Here is a 16,100-nt window from a genome sequence, read left to right as displayed (position 1 = left end):
ATTCTCGATTACTTTTAAATGAAGCTTGCTTCGGTTAAGTTTGTCCTAAAAAGTTAAAAAATTTCGAATCTCCAATTTTACTCCCGAATCAACCAGTTCGAGGGTCGAGTTATGGGAAAACAACATAAACATGGATATTTTAAAATAAGGAATGTTTTGGGAAATAAGGTATAAACTAATTAATTAATTAATTAGTTAGTAAATTAAGGGTGGACTTCTGGGTATTAAACTATTAATAATCTCCCGTTCCGTTCGTCCATGATAATTTCAATTACCGCGCGTAATTGAAGAAAGTGTTTGAAATGGAAACGAACATACAGAAACTCTCCTTCCAAATTCCGCCTTTACCTCCTCAAACTCCAACACAAACTCCCCCCATTCTCTCTCTCTCTCTCTAACACAATCCTTCTTCTTCCTCAATTCGAACCCTATATGTCAGCCCCATTTAATCACAACAAAATTCTCTCAGATTCATAGATCTTCCTGATCATCGGTCACTGTCGCTCTGGAGAATCACGATCACCAACTGCGTTCTCTTTTTAACATCGATCATTTTGGATTCATATTCAACGCCGTTTCGGCACACGAAGCCGTCGGTAGGTTACCTTCCGATTATTCTGCTCGATTAATTCGTCTGATTTGGAAAAATTCGTGTCTGTAATCGAATCGATGAAGGTCTCGGGCCGCGTCTTCACGATCGGGCTCGTCGCGTCGTGGTACTCGTCCAACATTGGGGTTTTGTTGCTGAATAAGTACTTGCTCAGCAACTACGGCTTCAAGTACCCGATCTTCCTCACCTTCTGCCACATGATGGCGTGTTCGCTGCTCAGCTACATCGCCACCTCGTGGTTGAAGATCGTGCCAATGCAGAGTGTCCGATCGAGGGTCCAGTTCCTGAAAATCTCGGCGCTCAGCCTTGTGTTCTGCTCGTCGGTCGTCAGTGGCAATATCTCGCTTCGGTATCTTCCGGTGTCGTTCAACCAGGCGATCGGCGCAACCACGCCGTTCTTCACGGCGGTTTTTGCCTATATGATGACGCTGAGGAGGGAAGCTTGGCTCACCTATGTTGCACTTGTACCGGTTGTCACCGGCGTCGTCATTGCCAGTGGAGTAAGAGTTCCTACCCTTTTTCTCTTCTTTTTTTTTTTTTTTGCCCGGAGGAGAGGGATGGTTAAATTTTGAACCTTTTTCGTGAGTTTCTCTTGGCAAATTTCTTTTTTGTTGGATGTACTGTATGGGTAACTGTATTTGTTTACATCGTGTGTATATAGTTAATCAACTGAATTGTTATTTTTGGATATCGAACTGCTGATAATTGAATAAGCTTTTGGAATTTCGTATATGTTGATTCGTTAGCAAATTTCCTGATTAAGGTCAAGAAATAATTAATTTCTGTTGGTATTGCTTTTTTATTATTTTTATCAAATGTACTATTTATTTTCAGTTTAAATTCTCTGTGATCAGAATGAAGGATACCATAAATGTTATCCGTCCAAACTATCTCTATGGACTTTTCTACAGAAGTGTTTTCCACCTTTAAATGATACTAGGTATTAACTTGGTTGACATTTCTTCTTACGCTCACTGAGATTGTGGAGTTCATTGCTCTGTTAAATCAATTTCCATTAAATTTATGTTTTTTATGGTTTTCTAAATTATTTTTGTCTAATGCTGATCTCAACTGAACAAGAATTCCAAATTTATGATATAGTTGATCTCCACATTGGAAAGTTATTTCCTATTTAATACTAGGTTTAGTTTGGCAAAATTTCCCTTTGCTTTTGTGCTATTCAGTAGTTTATGAGAGTCCAGTGCTCACTAAGCATGATAATAACACAATTTGGTACCCCATCTATCATGCTGCTGTCTACTTATGCTGTTGGTGTTAAAAAGTTCTCAAGATTCTAGCGATAGCTAAGCATCATGGTATTGCAAATTGGGAGAACCATCTACCATGTCGCTGACTTGTTATAAGCATTGATCTTATTATCCTGAAATCCTTCTGCTTGGGTTTGTAAGTGTTGTTTTGGTTGTCTTTTCTGTATGCATTACATTGCAGGTACACTAGAAAAAGGATTAGTTCCTGTGTTTTTGGCATTATGTTGTTGGAATGCAAAATAAGAGTGATTATTATTGTCCTTGTTGTGCACATGTAGGGAGAACCAAGCTTCCATCTCTTTGGGTTTATAATGTGCATTGGTGCTACAGCTGCTCGTGCACTAAAGTCAGTACTTCAAGGAATTTTGCTCTCCTCTGAAGGGTAATCAATGGATATGTCTCTACCAAATTGAAATATATAAACAAAAAAATGGTAAAATGCTAAGAAAGAGGCATTTTTATCATCTTTTTATTCATAAATAACATTTTTGTACTCACTGGAACTTAGGCCCATGTGCAAATACTTTGAATGTTTTTCCAGGGAAAAACTTAATTCTATGAACCTTCTCATGTACATGGCTCCAGTAGCTGTTGTATTGCTCCTTCCAGCAGCGCTCTTGATGGAGAAAGATGTGATTGCAATGACAATAGCACTTGCCAGAGATGATGTCAGGATTTTATGGTATCTAATCTTTAATTCTGCACTGGCATATTTTGTGAATTTGACCAATTTCTTGGTCACCAAACACACCAGTGCCTTGACCCTACAGGTATTCCTCCTCCCCCTTCAATTTCGCACACTCTTCCCTGAGTCTCTCTTTTCCTGGTTTTCTGTTAAACTATCAATCTGTAGCTTGCTATTTAGTTACTTGAGCACTCAATATGATATTATTATCAAACTAAGAAAATAACTAATTCAGAATAAAGGAAATGAATGACTAAAGATTTGTTATTATTAACAACAACAACAAGTCTTAAATCCCATTAAGTGGGGTCGGTTACATGAATCCTTTTCCTCCACTTCACCCAATCGAGAGCATTTTCCACTTGTAGATTAAGGATTATTAAATCCTTCCTCACTATTTCATTCCAAATTATTTTAAAACTATCCGTATCTCTTTTCATGTCAAAATTAATAACTAACTCACTCCTCCCTACAGGTGCTCTGCCAATACTACGTTTCAAATGCCTAAACCATCTAAGCCGCTTCTCCCTTATCTTTTCTTCAATCGGTGTTATGCTTAAATTATTGCATATATGCTCATTTTTTACTTTATATTTTAATGTTATATCACTCATCTACCTTAATATTCACATTTTAGTAACTTTTATTTTTTGTACACGTTGCTTCTTAGTTACCCAACATTTTGAACCATAAAGCATAGCCAGCCTTATAGTCGTCTTATAAAATTTTTCTTTTAATTTTAAGAGCATTCTATGATAGTATGATTACAAAAAACACCTGACATACTCCTCCATTTTACCCAACACGTTTGAATTTCATGTACTATATCTTCTTCAATTTACCCTTCCGTTTGCATAATAGATCCAAGATATATAAATTTATTAGTATTATTTATCTCTTGATTAGTTGATTATCAAGATTAATTTTCTTTCCATTGCTGCTCCTTACATTATTGAAATTACGTTTCCTATATTCTATCTTATTCCTACTTATCCTAAACCCTTTAGACTTTAATGTGACTCTCCAAAGTTCAAACTTAGATTTCATGCCGTTCTTATTATTATCAATCAACACGATATCATCTGCAAACAACATACACCAAGGGATCTCATTTTGGATATTCTAATAAGTTCATCAATCACTAAAGTAAAAAGATAAGGATTCAAAGCAAAATCTTGATGTACACTTATTATGATAGGAAAATCTCTAGATTCCCCTCCTACAATCCTAATGCTAATCACTACTTTATCACACATATCCTTAATGACCTTAGTAAATCTATTGCATACCCCCTTCTTAGTTATTATGTATTTTAAAATACATATAAAATACATAATAACTAAAATCTTTAGTCATACATAATAACAGTTAAAAAAATTAAATTAAAGGGTATTACACCAGAAGTTGAGTTTGGTTGAGTTGCTCTTCACTCTTGAAGTTTAAACTGTGACAGTCTAATCTTTAATGTTCCAATTTAAATTTGGTGCAGTCCCTAAAAAGGGACTTGAACTAGCCTGAATATGAAACTTCAACAAGGATCAAATTGTCCAAGTTTAAAATGCAGGGAGTGGAGTGCAATTCAATCAAACTTTAGGAACATGTAATATAATTTACCTTATAAGTACTCTCAAGCAAATAGGTTCATTCACTGATGCTTTTGGTGTTCTGCCTCTTGCTGTATCTGTACAATCTTTTCTAACCATCCCTTGTAGGTTGTATTTGTTTTCGTAAGTATCTTGATAATTTATTTTGCAACTTTTGTCTTTTTCCTTGAAAGCCAAGAATGTAATAAATCCATCTAAGTTTTATTCTTCAAAATCTGGTTTGGTTCATTGGAGTTAACTGTTTGATCACTGTCAGGTTGTCAAAGCACAAAATATACAACTTTAGTCTGATAAAGTATAAAAATGGCCCCAGGGTTCATAGGGCCTTTAGAGCATGTACACACATGTATAAGAATAGCAAGGCTCCTAAGATTTTGATAAACAATTGGAAATATTAAATTTCGCCTCTCCAACTAATTGGCTATATTAATGCTTAAACCCTATGTCCTACCAGGTAAGCATAACTATAAATCTATACTGGTCATGTTGAACTAGTAGTCTAGCACACTATTTGGAAGTGATCACTCAAAAAGTTCATAAAATCTGCAAGTGTATATGACAATAGTACAAAAAAAAGTGATAGGACAGATTTAAATTTCATGAGAGAAATGTGAGTCCTGGTGAAGTGATGCATATGAATAATAACTAGTGTTGGTACATTGGCTTGCTTACAGGTGTTGGGAAATGCTAAAGGTGCTGTTGCTGTGGTGGTCTCAATCTTAATATTTAAAAACCCCGTATCAGTGACTGGGATGCTGGGTTACGCCCTCACGGTAATGGGTGTTGTCTTCTACGGTGAAGCAAAGAAAAGAAGCAAGACTTCTTAAAGAGAAAATCCATTGATGCATAATGCATGGTGCTCGTCTAATTTATAATGTTAAATCTAATCTTGGCGCTCTGAGCTTCTCCAGTCCAATGTGGATGGATACAACTCACAGCAGATGCTATAAATTGCAAAACCCCCCACATTTTATGTCAAGGAGCTTTTTCAGAAGCAATTATAGATCAAGTGAAGAAAAAAGGTTTATCTTTTTTCCTCTTTTTTTAGGCCAAAGAGAGAGAGGGGACTATAGAGGGAGACCAAAACATTTGTTTTGACTTTCTATGATCTTTTAGTTTTAGGTGATGAGAAAATGTCAACCATGCTTCAAGGTAGTTGTTGGTTGGGTTTTGATTCAGAATTTGTTGTTTTTGTCAATTTTGGTAAATTATTGAGAGGATCTCATTATTTAATTTGATTGTGTTTCATACTTTATTTTTCATTAACTGTATTTGTATTCAATGAGGTTCCAATTTAAACCATGCGTTTTTTTCCCTTCAGTTGAAAAACGCTTTGTCCAAATACCTCACTGTTTTATTCAAACGAATGAATTATGCATTACTTTGTTCCTTATAACTAGTAAGGGCAAAATCATTTTTGTTACTTAACTAAAAAAAATCAAGTCATTTTTACCAAGATTGCTAGTTTAAGAACTAGTTATGTAATTTACCAACCAACCAAACAAGCAAATCATTTTTTTCTTTTAAAACTTCAAACATGACCTACCTACTGTCCCTTTTTCAACAAATCTCAAGTGAATTTAAGATCTTCATATTTTTCAAGTGCCTTCATTTGTCTTTCAATTTAATTTTCCCAAAATTTTCTTAACACTACATTTGAAAACATGGTTTCAACCATTAAATTTAGATGTGTAAATTTAGACCAAATTCATTGTAATATTATGCTACATTTTATTCAAATACACAAATCAAAACCCAAGATAAGTCCATCAAACTCAATGGTATTAAAAGAAACAAAAACTATACAGGCCAAACTTCTACCAAATTTTAAATAAATGAACTTAATTAAATACACAGCAAAACTTTTTTCTTTTTTTTAAGAAAATACAAGCATATATTTTTTCCTAAAAAATAACGAGTACAATCACCAAGTTAAGCACAACACTTGAAAACCCAATGTAAAGAGTCCTGAACTAATAATTGCATTCCTAAGAAGTGTGGACGGCTCAGATAAAAATGTACGAGAAACAACATTACATTGAAAATTTCAGATCATAAAATTGCTTCAAAGCAGAACTGGACATAGGGCTTCAAGGTCAGATTAAAAATCTGCGACATTTAAACCTGAGGCTTAGTCTCTTCATCATCCTCTTCTATTTTAGGAGCCAAATAGAATCTGATGTAACCCATCTCTGCAATCTTGTACTCAACCACAACAGGCAGCTCTGAGGACAAGCTGATTGTAACTGTGTTAGACAATGGAGTTGCCTTTGTGAAGGAATTCATGTACCTCAATGCAAATGTTAAGGACACAGGCTCATTCATCTCTATGATTGTAGCTTCTTCTGGCTGTAAAAAATTTCACCACAAAAGATTCATACCCATATCAGTTCTTAGATTCTTCATACTAAAATCACAAAATATTTATGTTTCAGGTGACACTTCCAATGCAATTGACATTAGAAATGTGGTAGCTACGGCAAAAGAACAAACCTTGTCCACTGTAGTGTTTTGCCTACAGACAATATTTGCATTTCCAATATCCCCTCTTGTGGAGAACTTCACACCTTCCTTTGTTACAGAAATCACAACTACAAACACCCATTAAACAAAAAACTCACATTTTAAACCTGAGTATGGAACCAAATATTGGAACAAAATTTGTAGACAAACACAAAAACCAAAACACAATCATTAGCTAACATAGTACCAGTATCACCAATACTGCTGAGATCCTTGCAGATCCTAGCAAACTCAGCGGAAGGCATCCTGACAATTGCATGGTACTCTGCTTCAGGAATCCCAAGATGCTCGCTATCAATGTCCATCAGCTTCATCTCAAAATCTGAAATTTTATCTTGACCTTCAATCCAACAATGAAAAGAATTAAAAAATAAATAAATGAATAAATAAACATCAGTCATAATTAAATTTAAAGAAAAATCTGGTATTGTCACTAAATGGCTAACGCAACAAAAACAAATCAAACACTTGAACAGAACATATCAAACACATAGAGGCAGTTCTGATATAGCAATCATCCGTTTAACAGCTAATAAAATAGAAGAAAGAGAGAAGGGCAAGTTCCGAGTATTGTATCTGCAGTCATCTTTAGACCCATGAAAAACTAAACTCAATCAAGCTATATCAGCAATAAAATACCACGATTATGCTACATTTGGGATCATCAATTCAGGTTTTGAATTTGGGTTTTTTGTGGTTTTGAATAAATTCTAATGTAATCCTGCACCGTATTTTTTTTTTTTTTTTTTCATTTTCAAATTCACATGAATTCAAATCCAAAGCACAAACTCCGAGTTCCGAAACGCAGTTAATTTCTCTTCTTACAGGGGCAACCAAACACAGCCTTGTAGTGAACCCTACTGATGGAAGCCATAAAACATTCAAGCGAAAAATCAACATATGCAGCAGAAAGGGGGAGCAGAAACCATACTAGGACTTTCAAACATGAAGGTGACAGTATCGCTGCCATCATCGGCCTTGATGGTGATGATATCGTCGTTACCGGCGCACTTTAGTAACTTGGACATGTTGTTGAGGTTCATGCCCATGGAGATGTTGCGATCGCAGCGGTAGTGCTCGAAGCCCTCCGATCTGAGGAGGAGAGCCACCAGCGCCACGTGACTAGAATCCATGGCCTGGAGAGAGAACCCAGTGGCCGAGCAATCGAAGTTGGCATCGTTCACCAGGTCCTTGATTGCGTCTAGGACCTTCTTCAGGAGACTGCCCTGAACAAGCCTCAGTTCCAACATTTCTTCTTCTTCTTCTTCTTCTGATCTGCTTCTGCAGAAAGTTAGAGCTAGGGTTAGGACTAGAGGTGCCGGAGGGATTTGAAAGGAAAGAGTGGGAAACTTGAGGGGAAGGGGGTTGTGGGTTGGGGTTTTATTATGTACTGCAAGGGTTTTGAAAAAATGGCTCAAAAGCTAGGGCTCTGTTTGGCGGGACATGGAAATAATTTAATTCCCGCCACGGTTTTGGGAATTTGGAGGTGAAATCTTAAGCACGTGGGCCGATAGTGTTGGTTTCTCCTTTGGCAAGTGAGAATTGAGATGGTGGTGAGGATAGTTATTTCTTATTTATTTAATTTAATATTATTATTTATTTTATAATAATTATTAATTTATTTTTATGAATAAATACTCTATGAAGCAAACATAATCTTAGATTTGATAAAAAAATAAATATTTTTATTGATGTTCCTTGAGATTTATAAGGCAAATTTTCCTTATATAATTCATTTTTTACTATAAGCGTATAGTTAGGAGTGGTATTATATAGTTCATTTTTTACTATAAGCATATAACTAGGAGTGATGTTATGATTTTTGAAATCTTAAGAGTTTGTTTAACTTTATAAAATAACTTTTATTTTTCAATTTAACTTTTTAAAAACTTTTTAAAAAAATGTTAGCTAACTTTTTAATTTTACAACATTCATATGGAATAAATAAGCAACAACAAATGGTTTTTGCACTATTTGTCCGTTGAAATAGTTTTATGTTTTATTCTAATTTTTTAAAATAGTTAAAAAAATATTATTTTATTTTTAAATATTTTTTATTATTTAAAAAAAATAACTCTTATTTTGCATATGAGTTCATGGAGTTTGTATTTTAAATTTTAATTTGTGTGCATTATATATAGAATTTTTTCTAAATCCACAAATCCAATTCAAGTCCCAAAACTCATGATTCAAAATATTATCTTACATAAATTTTAAAAATTAAAAACTAGGTTAAGCTTTTTTTGTAATTGTTTTCAAAATATAGAATAATAATGCTTATAATAAAAATCTATATATTGTTAAATAAGGAAAGAGGAAGTAGTTTCATACTTCCACAATCGGCTTCATAGCTAATTTAGTAAATATAGATCCTATTGTCATAACTAGACATGACTCTTGGTAATTTAGTTATATCTTATCAAGAATTTTTCATCTATATAAGATTTAGAATCCTCAAAGTTATGATTTGACGTGGGTCCAACAATGAATTTTACATATGTAAGTTGGAATTTTACATATGTAAGTTGGTTTGAATGTTAATAGACCATCATTAATTATTGATGGATTACAAATTATTTATAGGTCTTTATTGTGCATAGTTAACAATATTCTCGTGAGTTCCTACTTGTTGTAAATGAAATAAAAAAAAAGAATTATAAAACACTTCCCTGTTGATGACTATATACTATGAATATGGCTCGTTAAAACCTTCGCTAAGGAAAACCCTATGGGACAAAACCTTAACGAAGGAAAAAAAAAATACAGTATTTATACTTCCCATAAAAAATACAATAAATTAAAAAATGTCCTTAAATCGTCGCATTCCAATATCATGTACATGTTTTTTTTTAAATTGAAGTTGACAATGTTTTTGTGAGTGGATCTGATGAGTCGTCACTTGAATGAATTTTACAAATGTCACCGTCTCATTTTTTCAGAAGTTCATGAGTGTAAACGAACTTTAGTGAAATATGTTAGTTTTATCACCTTTTACATACCCACATTTGACTTATGCAATACATGCTGCATTGTTCTCGTACAATATTGTTGACTTGTGTTAGGACCGGAGGAACCCATTGGTGGGCTTGATACACATGAGTGAACACCAATTTGACACAAAAGCTCAAGCTAATTAGGTATTGGGTCCATCCATGTATATAAGCACCCATTATCCACTTTAATTTTCCAATGTGGGACAAGCTCACAAGTGGAATTCTCAACAATCTCCCCCTCACTTGTGAGTTCATGCTCCCCCTTGAACGGAAATTGTCTCCCTTATGGGACAATTCTCTAGCAGTTGCTCAAGTGGGCCTTACCACTAGCGTCTTACGTGCCTCAAATTGCATTCCACGTGCCTCCAAACCAATCCTACCCCCCACGTCTTGACCCTATTCGGATCCATCCGCAGCCTAGATGATCCTTATTGGGCTCAGCCACACACTTGGTCCTCCAACTATTAGCACGTCAGGAGAATTAGCTTCCCGTATCAACTTTTACAATGTCGCTCACCTAGAGTTACAAACTGTCGGCTCTGATACCACTTGTTAGGAACCTGTGAGCATCAAGATTAAAGTGACACTAAGATTTTTACGTGATTCGGTTAAGAACGACCTACGTCCACGGAGCACACACCAAAATTCACTAACTCGCCATAAAATATTACAATTCTCTCTCTCTCTCTCTCTCTCTCTCTCTCTCTCTCTCTCTCTCTCTTCTTCCCTTATTGCTCTCTGCTCTCTCTGAGCTACTCTGCACACACATGTGCTATCTCTGCACTTTTGTGCTATACAATACATCTTCCACAGCCCTCCTTTTATAGGCTTTGAATGTAAATTACAATTAAGATAAAACCAATCAAATTAATTATAATTTGAAGTTTATAATAAAGAGATTAATAGAGAATAAATTCCACGCATTTTCGGACTCAGCAACGCGTCATCTCCTAGTTGTCTTTTGGCTCCATCTCTAACAATCTCCCACTTTGAGATAGAGACACCTCCTCAACCAGTATCATGAATAAATGATGTGCTCATAATATGTGTCTTCAAGCATGAAGACCAACTGAAGTTGAACACAACTTCAGTTTCTCTGTAGTCACCATCTTCCTGTCTGCTCGACTCTTGTGGACTAATCTGATGGCTATCATCTTCATAACTGGTGTAAAAATGTCGGTGTAGTCAATCCCGTCCTTTTGCTCGAAGTCTTTGACTACCAACTGAAGCTTGTACCTTCTGGAGCCATCATGCTCCTCTTTTATTTTGTACACCCACTTGTTGTGAAGGTCTTTGGACAACTTCCACGTTCTATTGGAGGTGAGGGATTTCATCTCATCCTTCATCGCAAGCTCCCACTTGCTCGTATCTGCCACCTGACATGCTTTATCATTGAATTTGGGCTATCCTCCATCTGTAGGAAGTAAGTAATCAATATACCTTCTATCTGTTATATGTGACTGAGTAGCTCTCCTAAGCTCCGGAGCTGGAGTAGGAGATGGTGATACGACAATCTGCTCCACTGGTTCCTCCACCTGAGGATTCTCGGTATTCTGCTGATGTGCCCCGACACATTCATGGGTGTTTATCTGGAAACTAACCCTCTTCTGTTTCCTTACTATACAATCCTCACACATGTCAACCTGCATTAATTGTAGACCACTCAATTTTTCCTTTGAGTGCATCACTCTGAGTTCCTTCTCGCTTATGTGACCAAGTTGTTGGTGCCAGATGTTGCTGTCGTCATTTCCTACAGCAACTAAAATAGACATAGAGGCATTGGAGATTAGAAAAAATGTTCCGTTTTTTTTAACTCGCACAATCGTTAGTAGACCTTTGAGACTTTCCATTCATTGCCAATGAATTTCGTCATGTATCCTTCATCTGCCAGCTGACCCACTAAGATCAAATTCTTTCTCAGGTATGAAATATACCTGACATCCTTTAGTTTCCATACTAACTCGTTTATACTGATCTTCACAACTCCCTTGCCGGTTACGTCACAAGGTTAATCGTTGTCAAGGTACACCTTACCAAAATTACATGGTGTGTATTCCTCTAGGCAATCTCTGCAGCATGTGGCATGAAATGAGGCTCCGGAGTCTAAGACCCAAGACTCCTGCTTGCTTTCCAAAGAGTAGATCAACATCTCATCATTCTCGGAAGCAATATTTGCTTCTGACTTTGCCCTCGTCTCGAATTCTTTATTCTGACTCCTGCACTGGTTCCTGTAATGACCAGTTTTTTCACAGTTCCAACACTCAATAACTTTTGTGCTCTGGGAACCTATGTCCTAATTACCTTTGGGATTTTCGGATTTAGACCACCTAGGCCTAGATCTGCCGCGGTTGTTTGATCGTCCATGCCTGTTTCCTCTGCCTCGACTCTCCATGTTCAAGGCTAAACTCGAAGTGGAGCTATCGTTCGACTGCATTCTTATCTCCTCCGTCAAAATCATGCTAACGACCTCATCGTATACAAGCTTCGATTTTCTTGCGGAGCTACTGATGGCAGTAACGACACTATTCTAACTTTCAGGCAACTGACTGAGAATCAGTAGGGCCCGAATCTCATTATCAAACGTTATCCCAACTGAGGCGAGTTGATCAGACAACTCATTGAAGTTATTCAGATGTCTGCTGAAACTCTCACTTGTAGACATGTTCATCGTAAATAGTCTTTTCATGAGATGTACCTTATTTGCGGCCGAAGGCTGATTGTACATTTTAGAGAGCGCATCCATCAGAGACTTGGTGGATGCTATATGCTTTATATTGAACGCCACAGATTTCGACAATGTCATTCTGATGGCTCCGAGGGCTTCTCAATCAAGCAACTCCCACTCGTCCTCTTTCATGGATGTTGGCTTACCCTTCAACGGTAAGTGCAATTCCTTCCCAAACAAATAATCTTTTATCTGCATCTTCTAGAAACCGAAATTGTTCCCGTTGAACATTTCAATTTTTTAGCTCTTTTCATTCGACATCTCGATTACTAATCTAGAGATGGAATTAGCTCAAATAGATAGTACGGTTGGATCTGAAACGATCGAAAACCCTAGAAATGGTTCGAGTCGCTCGAAAAACGAATCCACAACGACCCCAAAAAGCTCAGCCAAAGTTTTCAGTCAAACCTAGTCAAACTTGTTGATGTGGCGTTGGCATGGCAACTGATGACGGGACGCTAACGTGGCACCGCTGTTGACGTGGTAGAGGTAGGACCCACTGGTGACGTGGTAGTGTGGGGCCCACCAGCTGACATGGGGCTCCGACTGACGTGGCTGGTTCTGAGCAGTGGGTCGGATCCAGGGCAAGGATCGGATCTCGGGTCTACCCGAGTCTGAGTCTCTTGCCGGTTCGGATCAGGTAGTGGACTGGGTTAGGTCGAGGCGGAACGGGCGAAGAAGACGCGTGCAGCGCGTGAGGATGTGTTCATCGGCGCATGTAAAGGCGTCTTGCTCCAGTAAGGCGCGTAGGGGCGCGTGCGGCGTCTGAAGAACTCCGTTCGTGCTCCAGATTGCACCCTTCTCTTCATCTCGGCGAGCTGAATGTGATGGTGGCCTCAAAACACAGTTTTGATCTACTGGACAGAGCTATAAATTTCGGCATCACTTCCAATATGACTTTTCTACTCCAACCGGGCTCTGATACCACTTGTTAGGACCGAAGGAGCCCATGGGTGGGCTTGATACACATGGGTGAACACCAATTTGACCCAAAAGCTCAAGCTAATTGGGTCTTGGGTCCATCCATGTATATAAGCACCCATTATCCACTTTAATTTTCCAATGTAAGACAAGCTCACAAGTGGAATTCTCAACAACTTGTCATTCTCAAGTGATAATCCACTTGTCCCTTTAATGTGTTGGATTATAGTTCTTAATCATACACATTCACGACTTGGTTCGTGAACTGCTAATATTTTTGAATTGTTTGAAGAGGTAGCAGTGATCGTTTACTTTACAGATTGCCATGAGATAACAGTATTAGCACATGTAAAAATATAGTCTGTTTGTGATCGAGCTTTATGAGGATTAGAAATATATCCAGCATCAGCATATCCTTTCAACACGTACTTTACTCATTTTGGGTAAAACAAACAAATATCAGATGTACCGCACAGATAACAAATAACATGTTTTACTTCGTTTAAATGTCTTTTAGTTGGTGTAGAACTAAACCTTGCTAACAAATTTATTGCAAAAGTTATATCTGGTCTAGTGCAATTTACAAGATACAAGAGTGCTCAAATTTCACTAAGATAGGGTACTTCAGGACCAACGATTTATTTATCATCGTCTCAATGACGAAAAAGATAATTTTTCACAACAAGTGAACGAACAACTATCAGGGAGTTTGATGGATAAGATTTATCCATATAAAATTGTTTTAAGATTTTTTCTTCATAAGATTATTGATGAATAAGAATTTCACTTGTTAAGTGTTTAACTTGAAAACCAAGACAAAATTTTGTCTTCCCAAAATTTTTCATTCTAAATTATTTCATTAAGTAGTTAGTAGTCGTTGAGATATTTTCTGAAGTTTCTACTATGTTTATGTCATCAACATAAACTGCGACTATAACAAATCCATAGTTTATCTTCTTGATAAAAACACAAGGACATATAAGATTATTTTTCATATCAAATTTTCAACAAATATTTACTTAGACGATTGTACCACATTCGTCTAAATTGCTTCAGTCCATACAAGGATATTTGTAATTTAACATAATACATTTGTTGTTGTTTTGGAATATATGATTAAGACATTTTAAATCCTTAAGGGATTTTCATATATATGTTATTATCCAATGAGTCATATAAGTAAGCTATTACTTCGTCCAAGAGGCGAATGACAAGTATTTTAGAAACTGTTAAACTAATCATAAATCTGAAAGTAACTGCACTATAGCATGACCCCAAGTAGATGCAAGAAGCTTTGATCGCATAAGCATAGGTCTAGCAATAAATTGTAAACGCTTAACGAAGGATTCCGCTAAACCATTTGTTGTATGAACATGTGCAATAGAATGTTTAGCACTTATTCCTATTAACATGCAATAGTCATAATATGCTTTTGAAAAAAATTCACCTGCATTATCTAAACGGATAGTCTGAATGGGATGATCATGAAAACTTGATCTCGACTTTATTATTTAAGCAATAAATTTAGCAAAAGTAACATTACAAGTTGAAAGTAAACAAACACGTGACCATCGAATAGAAGTATAAATTAAAACCATGAAATATTGAAATGGTCCGCAAGATGGATGGATTGGGTCACAAATATCTCCTTGTATTTTTTGCAGAAAAGATTGAGACTCTAAAGGTAATTTAGATGGAGAAAATCTAATAAGTAGTTTTCCTTAAGTACAAGAAATACAAAAATAATCGCCAGTTAAAAGAATTTTTTGATTATTTAATGGATGTCCATGTGTATTTTCAATGATTCGTTGCATCATAGTTGAACCAAAATGGCAAAGACGATCATGCCAAAGTATAAAACTTTTAGGCTCGGAGCACTTCCGGTGCATAAAATTTGATTCAACCATCTTTAGTTTTGTGAAATATAAACCAGATGAAAAACTTGAAAATTTTTTCAATATGATTTTCTGGTTTGAAACTATAGATGTAATTAAAAGATATTTCATATCTCATTTATTTTTGGTTTCAACATGATATCTATTGCGACGTATATCTTTAAAACTTAATATATTTATTCGGGATCTACTAGAATAAAACGCATCATCAATATATAATTTTGTCAAATTTGGAAACATAATATGAACTCTTACAGAACCTTCTATTACATTAGCAGAGTCAGACATTGTATTAACATGAATTTCAGCCAATATTAATTGCAAGTAATATTTTTTTAACACGAAAAATTGTGTGAGTCGCGTCACTATCCACGAAACACATGTCATCCTCAATTTTATCAAGTTTATTTTGTATGATCTAATAAATGAAAAATAAAATTTAAGAATTAAGAAAGATAACAAAATATTACCAAGGATATTATATGTATTGGCCTGAGTTGGGTAACAATCAGCCACAATGATTAGGAGGGACATTCACATAGTAAATAATTGAAAAAAAATAAGAATCCTTTGTTTCATATAATTGACTAAGGAACTCTTTAATCTCCTAATATCTTGAAATATCACAAAAAATAGAAGAAGAATATAATCATATTTAACTAGAGTGCAAGCATTTTTTTTTTTTTGTAACATAAATTTAACTAAAATTTAGGTTCGTCCACTTTGTAGGCGCCTTGTTTTTAGAATAAACTAGTCAAAAGTAGGCGTCTAAACTTTGGTAATAGTTTGAAATTAAACATTTTAAATTATTAAGATCAATTTAATTTAGGAGACACTTTTACTAAATATTTTAAATTAAGGTAAAAGAGACCTGAG

General features: G+C 35.8%; 2 protein-coding genes across 2 annotated transcripts; one reads left to right on the top strand and one right to left on the bottom strand.

Moving 5' to 3' along the window:
* Positions 1 to 254: 254 nt before the first annotated feature.
* On the top strand, positions 255 to 5,400 carry LOC131148767 (probable sugar phosphate/phosphate translocator At3g11320). The gene is made up of 4 exons (XM_058098683.1): positions 255 to 1,110; positions 2,157 to 2,260; positions 2,420 to 2,648; positions 4,842 to 5,400. Exons 1-4 carry the CDS (start codon positions 670 to 672, stop codon positions 4,992 to 4,994), a joined length of 927 nt encoding a protein of 308 aa, XP_057954666.1. The 5' UTR covers positions 255 to 669; the 3' UTR covers positions 4,995 to 5,400.
* Positions 5,401 to 5,930: 530 nt separating this feature from the next.
* On the bottom strand, positions 5,931 to 8,234 carry LOC131148766 (proliferating cell nuclear antigen). The gene is made up of 4 exons (XM_058098682.1): positions 7,622 to 8,234; positions 6,878 to 7,030; positions 6,661 to 6,758; positions 5,931 to 6,516 (listed from the first exon to the last, which is right to left on the bottom strand). Exons 1-4 carry the CDS (start codon positions 7,938 to 7,940, stop codon positions 6,286 to 6,288), a joined length of 801 nt encoding a protein of 266 aa, XP_057954665.1. The 5' UTR covers positions 7,941 to 8,234; the 3' UTR covers positions 5,931 to 6,285.
* Between the last annotated feature and the right edge of the window lie 7,866 nt (positions 8,235 to 16,100).

This window comes from Malania oleifera, chromosome 2, assembly GCF_029873635.1.
Source record: "Malania oleifera isolate guangnan ecotype guangnan chromosome 2, ASM2987363v1, whole genome shotgun sequence".
NCBI lineage: Eukaryota > Viridiplantae > Streptophyta > Magnoliopsida > Santalales > Ximeniaceae > Malania > Malania oleifera.
Note: the sequence above shows the minus strand (reverse complement) of the source record. Positions and strands in the feature narration are given on the sequence as shown.

Coding starts and splice junctions, on each gene's coding strand:
- LOC131148767 (XM_058098683.1), top strand. CDS start 670: ATGAAGGTCTCGGGCCGCGTCTTCACGATCGGGCTCGTCGCGTCGTGG. Junction 1,111..2,156: donor GCGTCGTCATTGCCAGTGGA/GTAAGAGTTCCT, acceptor GTGCACATGTAG/GGAGAACCAAGCTTCCATCT. Junction 2,261..2,419: donor ATTTTGCTCTCCTCTGAAGG/GTAATCAATGGA, acceptor ATGTTTTTCCAG/GGAAAAACTTAATTCTATGA.
- LOC131148766 (XM_058098682.1), bottom strand. CDS start 7,940: ATGTTGGAACTGAGGCTTGTTCAGGGCAGTCTCCTGAAGAAGGTCCTA. Junction 6,759..6,877: donor CAGCAGTATTGGTGATACTG/GTACTATGTTAG, acceptor GGGTGTTTGTAG/TTGTGATTTCTGTAACAAAG. Junction 6,517..6,660: donor AAAACACTACAGTGGACAAG/GTTTGTTCTTTT, acceptor AATTTTTTACAG/CCAGAAGAAGCTACAATCAT.